At 35.8% G+C, this 7,700-nt stretch overlaps 1 protein-coding gene across 1 annotated transcript; it reads left to right on the top strand.

Moving 5' to 3' along the window:
• Positions 1–1,646: 1,646 nt before the first annotated feature.
• Positions 1,647–6,978, top strand: LOC117318498 (suppressor of SWI4 1 homolog; the record flags this gene model as incomplete). The annotated part of the gene is given in 8 exon segments (XM_033873476.1): positions 1,647–1,723; positions 2,755–2,925; positions 3,365–3,688; positions 4,119–4,195; positions 4,481–4,588; positions 5,036–5,149; positions 5,894–6,037; positions 6,851–6,978. Coding segments are annotated over 8 exon segments (1,084 nt in total), but the record flags the coding sequence as incomplete, so codon positions are not given.
• Positions 6,979–7,700: the final 722 nt, after the last annotated feature.

Raw genomic sequence — 7,700 nt, 5'->3', positions numbered from 1 at the left:
ACCGATACGCTGATTAGCAGTCGATCGACAGGTGCAAATCGCGTACTTCGATGTGCGATATCTCGGCACTCGGCCAACCGATTTTGATGCGGTTTTCGACATTCTTCTTTGGTGGTTACAAAGAATAACACATTTGATTATCGTTTTTCGTTCAGGGTACACTTTAACATAAATAGATGATGGAACTCGTCTCCAATACTTTCATTGCAAAAATCTCCTTTATATATATATTATACCACCTTCCTGTCATTATACGAATTTTTAAATTAGACGTATGAAATTTAGTTAAATGTAGTGTATTTATTTCCGATAATATTGTTAATTGTGGAAGAACGAATCGTATGTATCATTTGAGTCGGTACCGACATCGTAAGTATAGGTGATTATGGTAGGACCGCTTCACGGCTGAGCGCTCCCAAGTCGAGGCTAGCCGCGGGACTCGATGGTCACGGATGGCTGCTGTCCAGGTAAAGTAGTCTACGGCTGGCAGTGCTGGTATTGCCGCGCGACAGAACCGCCCGAGGCGAATCTCGCAATATTCGTCATGATGTTTAATATTAGGCGATTTTCACGAAAACTGGATTGCTCCATCAATACTAGATTCGAGGAGCAGAATTAGCGTCAGTGGAGAAAAAAATAGACCCTGTCGGACATTTCTAGACTGTCGGGGAAACTTTTAGATAGTCATGAAATAAATAGTGTAAAGTTCATGATTTCTAGATAGCTCGATAGAATTAGACGGTGGTCATGTTAAATTGGATATGATTCACAGAACTAGCTTTGACCGTCGAAAATTAGCCATGAAAATTCGTAATTAGATACGTTGCTGAAAAAATGGACTGGGTTGGGTTAAATTAGATCTTTTATGGTAAAATTGGTGAAAATTTCAGAATTAGTAGAAAATATGAAAAAACTAGTACATTCGTGTCTCCCAGTGTTTGTTGAGGATCCGATTTATCAAAATATTGTTAAAACATTTAAATCACTCCATCTGGTTAACTTTAATATGTCAAGAATCAAGATATATTTGGCAGCTAGTTTCCAAGAATTGATTCCAACAAAGTTAGCAAAAAGTAATTACCCTTACCCGTCTTATAATTAGTTCACTGTCAATTAACTTTGTTAAAACACTTACATGCAAATAATTTCCTCTCATTGACTAAAAGCTAGGCCTGGAATCAAGAAATGATGACTGGTCAGTTCCTATATTCAGGCCATCAGTTTGTGAAAAGAAACGACCTTGACCAATATTAATGTCACTGCATGCATGGGGTCAATTTTGTTAAAACCATTCAAATGACTTCTCATCAAATAAATACAATGTAATGGTTAGGTTAAAGATATTTAGATTGAAGATTCCTGAAATGTGATAGTTCTACAACATTTTTTTTAAATTGTTATTTAATTTCTTTGGAGGAGTTTTTGCAGGCCCTTTAGGTCTCTTGTTTTTGGGTTGTTTTTTTGTATTAAGAAATTGTCACATTGAAAATAATTTGAAATGCACTGTAGAGTTAAAATAAAAATGTGAAAGAATTTATAATTTTACTGAAATTAACCACAAAGTAGCCTGAATGAGATTTCGCGACAAAGCGGACTTCTTCGGAGTTTCCGGCGATACTTCTGACGTCATCATTACATGTGTACACAACCGGAAGCACATGTTATAGGCGAGGAGAGAAGGCTCATACAACTGTCTTCAAATAAAATGGGTAAACCAAAAAAAGTGAGTAAAACTGTTTTTGTCGACTAGCGAACGTAACTGATTTATCCCACACATAACTTTTTTATTGCACAAATATGTTTAATTTTCAACAGAATAAAAACCTGTTTATCGGACGGTATATCTCCAGCGACTTGCTGTATGCACATGTACAGCCTACAGGGCACGGACATGTTTTGTTTTATATTAAAACATAGCCAGAAATTCCAGTATGTCTATAAATAAAGGTATTTCTAACTATTTTGAAATATTAGACTAGACATCCTCCCCGTGCACAGGAGTTCGTTATATGTACGACCAATCTTACATGGATAGGGTTCACACCATCCCTGCAGGCCCAAATCACTGATTAAAACTGTAAAATATGTTTTATTTGTATTTTTTTTTACTATGTAATAATATCAGCACTCTCATACTTATGAGTGCTGAAAGCCAGGAGGTTCATGGTAGCTCGAGTTTCCTCTGTCCCTGACACCATGGCCAGAGGAAACTCATGCTAGGATGAAATCTTGGACCTGAATGAATGATGGCTCAGCTTCTATACTGATGTTCGTTCGATTCCATTCCATGTGTTTATAATAGTAAATTTTCATATGAGTGTTACTGCGGATGCCATAATCATGGAATTTCTGGAGTAGTCACTGGTGTGGAACTTTGCCAGAGCTTTCACGAGTTTGGGAGCAGCTTTAATTAATATTTCGAGGATATTGAATGGTTTCCTGTTTAATATAACATATATTTCATGAGTATGACAGAATATCGATATATTCATGAGTGCAAAAGCACGAGTGAAAAATATCGAAATATTCTGTCATACAGTGGTTAAGGTGTCCCGACACTTTAACACTAGCCCTCCACCTCTGGGTCGCGAGTTCGAAACCCACGTCGGGCAGTTGCCAGGTACTGACTGTAGGCCGGTGGCTTTTCTCGGGTTCTCCCATTTTCCTCCACCTCCAAAACCTGGCACATCTTTAAATAACTTTGGCTGTTATTAGAATGTTAAACAAAATAAACCTAAACTTTATGTTTTACAGAGCAAGCGCCAGAAGACTATAAAACAGAAGCAGCTACAATACCAGGAAAATTGCTATTCGAAGGCTCCTCATTCTTTTGTGTTCAATAGAGGACATGTTGGTAAAAATATTCTTCAACTTATTAAAGATATGCGCCGTGTGATGGAACCTTTCACAGCCAGAAATCTCAAGGTAAATTATGAATATGTACAAGAGAAAACGGTAAGGTAGTGGAGGATATTACTATTGTATCTACCAGTCATTGTTTATGTCTAGCACAAGTGTGTAGGTCCACAGTTACATCCTAGATTGGTCCATATATTTTTCTACTTATACAGCTCCACAATGTCTAAATATTAGTTAACCCTTTGCCCAGTTCCTTTTATCTGTCAATCAAAACACCTTTAGCTAACCTTGCTCATGAATGTCACCGTTGTTTTATATGTTTTTGATTTCTTTTCTGTTTCACATTAGGATGTCATCAACATGAACACTTTTATTTATCAAGTGAAATACATGTATAATCATATTAATACTTATCTCTTCCAACATGTGTTAGCCCAATTATTGAAGAATACACATGGTCACTTCATAATTCTAACATGCTGTTGTTATTATTTTGTGGTGGTAGGCAAGAAAGAAGAATGCTCTGAAAGACTTTGTGAATGTTGCTGGTTTGTTGAATGTCACACACTTCCTGATGCTAAGCAAAACAGAAATTGCAACCAATCTGCGTGTGGTGAGGATCCCTAGAGGTCCAACTATGACATTCAAGATTCACAAGTACTGCCTGTGTAAGGACATCATTTCTTCCCTGCGGAAACCAAACCTAGAACAGAAGCAGTTCCAGCACCACCCTCTGTTAGTGATGAATAACTTCAGTGGCGATGAAATGCACACCAAACTACTCTCTTCAATGTTTCAAAATATGTTTCCCTCTATAAATGTTAATAGGGTAAGTATTTTATATGGTAATACTGATTATCCTGCATACTAATCACTTGAGCTGAAATATAACTTTTCATCTGGTATATTGGCCAAAGAATATAAGTTATAAGAACACCATAATAATCCATGTTCTATTTATATGTGTCAGTCCTCTCAGAATCTCTGGGGTCTACCAGAATTTTTAGCGCCTAACAGAATAGTTTGTCAGTAAGTTGTAAATGTCGGGATTCTACTATATCTAAATAGTCACACAAAAATCACAAGTCTATATCTCCTCTTGTTTTCCTTTCAAAAATACACATTACCTTGTTTTGAGAACTCTGCAAAAAGTTTTTAAAAATCACTGCATTTTAACATGGGGTTCATTAAAAGTTGATGGCATTTAATAAGATACAACAATGAATATGATGACACTTTATGAATTTTCACAAATCCAGGTTGACTTGAACACCATAAGGAGATGTGTGATACTGAGCTACGATCCAGAGACAAAACTTATAGAATTCAGACACTAGTAAGTATTACAATTCTAAACATCTAGATTCAGAAAATTGTTACATTCCAGTACATTTTCTTAAAAATGTCTTCTGTGAAAATTTATTTTAAAACTGATTTGATAAATATTGAATCTTCCGGTTGCAATAGCGTTTCCCACAATTATACAAAAAATAACTAGTAATTAGGACAAGATATTATAATGAGGGTAGATATGTACATGAGGTTTACAATTGCTACAAACACTATCTCAAATGCAACTTGTTACTGGACAAAGATACCATGTTTTTTCTTACCTTTGCAGTAATATAAAAGTTGTACCTGTGGGAATGACCAAAGGAGTTAAAAAGCTGATAAAGTCGACCGTGCCAGATATGAGCAAGTTTGAGGACATCAGCGAGTATATAAAACAGTGAGTCACTACAACAAGTATGAATGATATATGTATACCAAAGTAGGACTTTGCATGTACTACAGATTCATCTACTGGCAATACAATGTATCCATATAATAGGTTGAATTGTTGATGTTTCATTTTCCTTCCGAGACATTGCCGATATTTTGATAGCTTATACCAGATGGAAATGGCAAATATATCTTCTTTAAATTTTCCTTCTCGAATCTGGATATCTTTTTTATGACATGTCAGTAAAAATAATTGTATAAATGTGTAAGTGCAGTGCAATGATTATCTAATAGTGAGAATAGTGGAAAAGAAAGTTCAGGTAGGTTGTCACAAGGGTGGAAACAAATGTTCTCTTAGGTTGTCAGGGGGTAATGGTTGTCACAGAGGAGATGATTTGCTTGAGCATGAAACAGCTCCATGGCAAATTTTCCAAAATGGTGTTTCTACTTTTAGGGGAGGTAACTTGTCTGAAAGTGAGGCAGAGCTGGACGGGCCAGAAAATGAGGTTGTGTTACCTCAGAGTATTAGTAGCCGAGGCAACATCAGGGCTACTAAAAGTGCTATCAGGTAGGTCTGCTTATTGATCTGAATCAGGTGAATTTACCACTTACAGTCTAACCTGGAATTAATGAAATTCTGGGGACTCTGAGAATTTGTTCATAATAACTGGGTTTCAATATAACTGGGTTTCTGGGTTTGGCCTACCAAGTTACTCCCCTTGTTTGTAACAATAACTGGTTTAGAAAACGTAATCATGTACACATGTAATAACTTACGATAATACATACAACCAGGTTGATTTAACATGTATACTTCAACCAAGTAAATTTACTATATACATCATCCGATCAATTCACTGCCCACATAGTTGATCTCAGCCTAAGAGATTTACCACATACATGTCAACCAGGACAATTTACCAGAAATGTCTTAATCAAACAAGTGTATAAATCCTGTCTGTCTGTTTAATGAAATGAAGAGCCTGAAATGTCAAGTGGAATCCAATATTCCAACAATGACATGATAATTATGTCAGCATCAACATTTGTTACTGTATTATCAGTATATTGTAATATTACCATACAAATATTTTATTCAAATATACATGTTTTTGCGTTAATCTATTTTCACCATGGTAGCTCTAAAATGTTGTTATGTTAACTAGTTTCTTAATACTTTTTTTCTATAGCAAAATTCATAAAGTGGCTACTGTAGTTCAGTGTTTTGCAAAACTATTAAAACTCACTGATGCAATAAATTTGAATTTATGCTAAAGTGAGTAAATTCACAGCAACTGATTTCTTGCTTCAGGATGACCGAACTCGGTCCTAGACTGACCTTACAGTTGGTGAAGATAGAGGATGGCTTGTGTAATGGCAATGTCATGTTCCACGATTTTGTCAAGAAAACTAACGAGGAACTGAAAAAACAGAAGAAAATGAGGGACAGTAAAAGGTGAAACATTTTCATTACAGTTTTACGTTTACATTTACATTCTGTGAAATATCGAAAATTATTCATTCTATAAAGTGATATTTTTTCACTACTGAAAAATATCACTTTTTCTGATTTGACCAATCAGAACACTGCTTACAAGCAACAATGGGGAAAGTTCAGATTTGCATGGGGGCCGCAGTGGCCGAGTGGTTAAGGTGTTCCGACACTTTATCACTAGCCCTCCACCTCTGGGTTGTGAGTTCGAAACCAACATGGGCAGTTGCCAGGTACTGACCATAGGCCAGTGGTTTTTCTCCGGGTACTCCGGCTTTCCTCCACCTCCAAAACCTGGCACATCCTTAAATGACCCTGGCTGTCAATAGGACGTTAAACAAAAACAAGCATCTAGCTCTCCATCATGTTATATGAGATCATAATGCAAGATAGAATACATAACGTCACAATTTGGCATACATTTGTGAGCTGTTGACAGGGGACCGCAATGAATTCTGGGAGAGATTGAGCTGCCTCGGTATATTTGCTATTATAATAAAATGTGTATCTAATAGTATCTTCAGTAATACCAAATAAATTTCATTCGTGTGGCTAATATTTTGCTACACACTCATGAAAAATATCAAAATATCAGCCACACTCTTGAAATATATTTGGTATTACTTAAGATACTGTTAGATATCCTCTATACATTACATTGTAGACAGGGTATTTTTGAAAAAGGGCTTCACTGTCATTTATACCAGAAAAAAAAAAAGATTATTGAGAGTTACTACAATTTGCTGGTCAGTTAAACTCCTTTCTTTTATTTAACAGAAACTTAAAAGAGTTAAGAAAAAAGATACAGGATGAAAATGTGAGAAAAAAGGAAGCTGTGAAAGAAGAACATAGGCAAAAGAGTTTGGCTGGGATGAAGAAAGATGAAAATCAAGATGGAGGAGAAGGTAAGTGTAAATGTCATGATGAAATCAAACATACAGTGTAAATAAAGGATGGTAAGGTGTTACATAGTTATACAATTAAGTTTTGAGAAAGATCCTCATTTTGATGTCACTTAAAGGATCAATTTGAACTGACCCCCTTCCTTCTCTTGTTAATGAAGCTTTTTGGCACATATGACGTAAACATTAGAGGTTTTATTGTAAGCTGAGTACCTGAAGAAAAAAGCGAAGTAGTTGGGTTGTTGACCCCAAATCTTTTCACATGTTTGTGATTCAAGCCCCAGTACCTTAGGTGAAGGGCCAGTGTGTGACCACTATGCCTCCTGACATCCAAATATGACATGCTGTCCCCAATTTCAACACTCTCACGCCCTGACAAATTAGAATCTTTAAAATATGTGAGGGCGGTATTTCTTTAAGAAAGGTGTGTGTCAACACCAAAATATAACTTAAGTAGAAATAATTATTGTTTAGTTAATACTTTGTAAAACCATACCAAACCAAAATGGGTACAAAATGTCTTCTCTGAGTACTCGTCCTTTAAAACCCATCCTGTACCCAGTAACTGTAAGTTAAACTTCCAGAATGTCTGAATCCAAAAATGTCAATGATATTAAGTATTTTTTTAAAGTTTCATAAATATATCAGACCGGCACATTCTCTAAACACTACTGACTGACAGGAAATGTTTTATGATTTAGTTTCCAGTCAGTTTTTACTTAATA

The sequence above is a fragment of the Pecten maximus genome, unplaced genomic scaffold (assembly GCF_902652985.1).
Source record: "Pecten maximus unplaced genomic scaffold, xPecMax1.1, whole genome shotgun sequence".
NCBI classification, from domain to species: Eukaryota; Metazoa; Mollusca; class Bivalvia; order Pectinida; family Pectinidae; genus Pecten; species Pecten maximus.
This window is presented reverse-complemented; position numbering and strand designations above follow the sequence as displayed.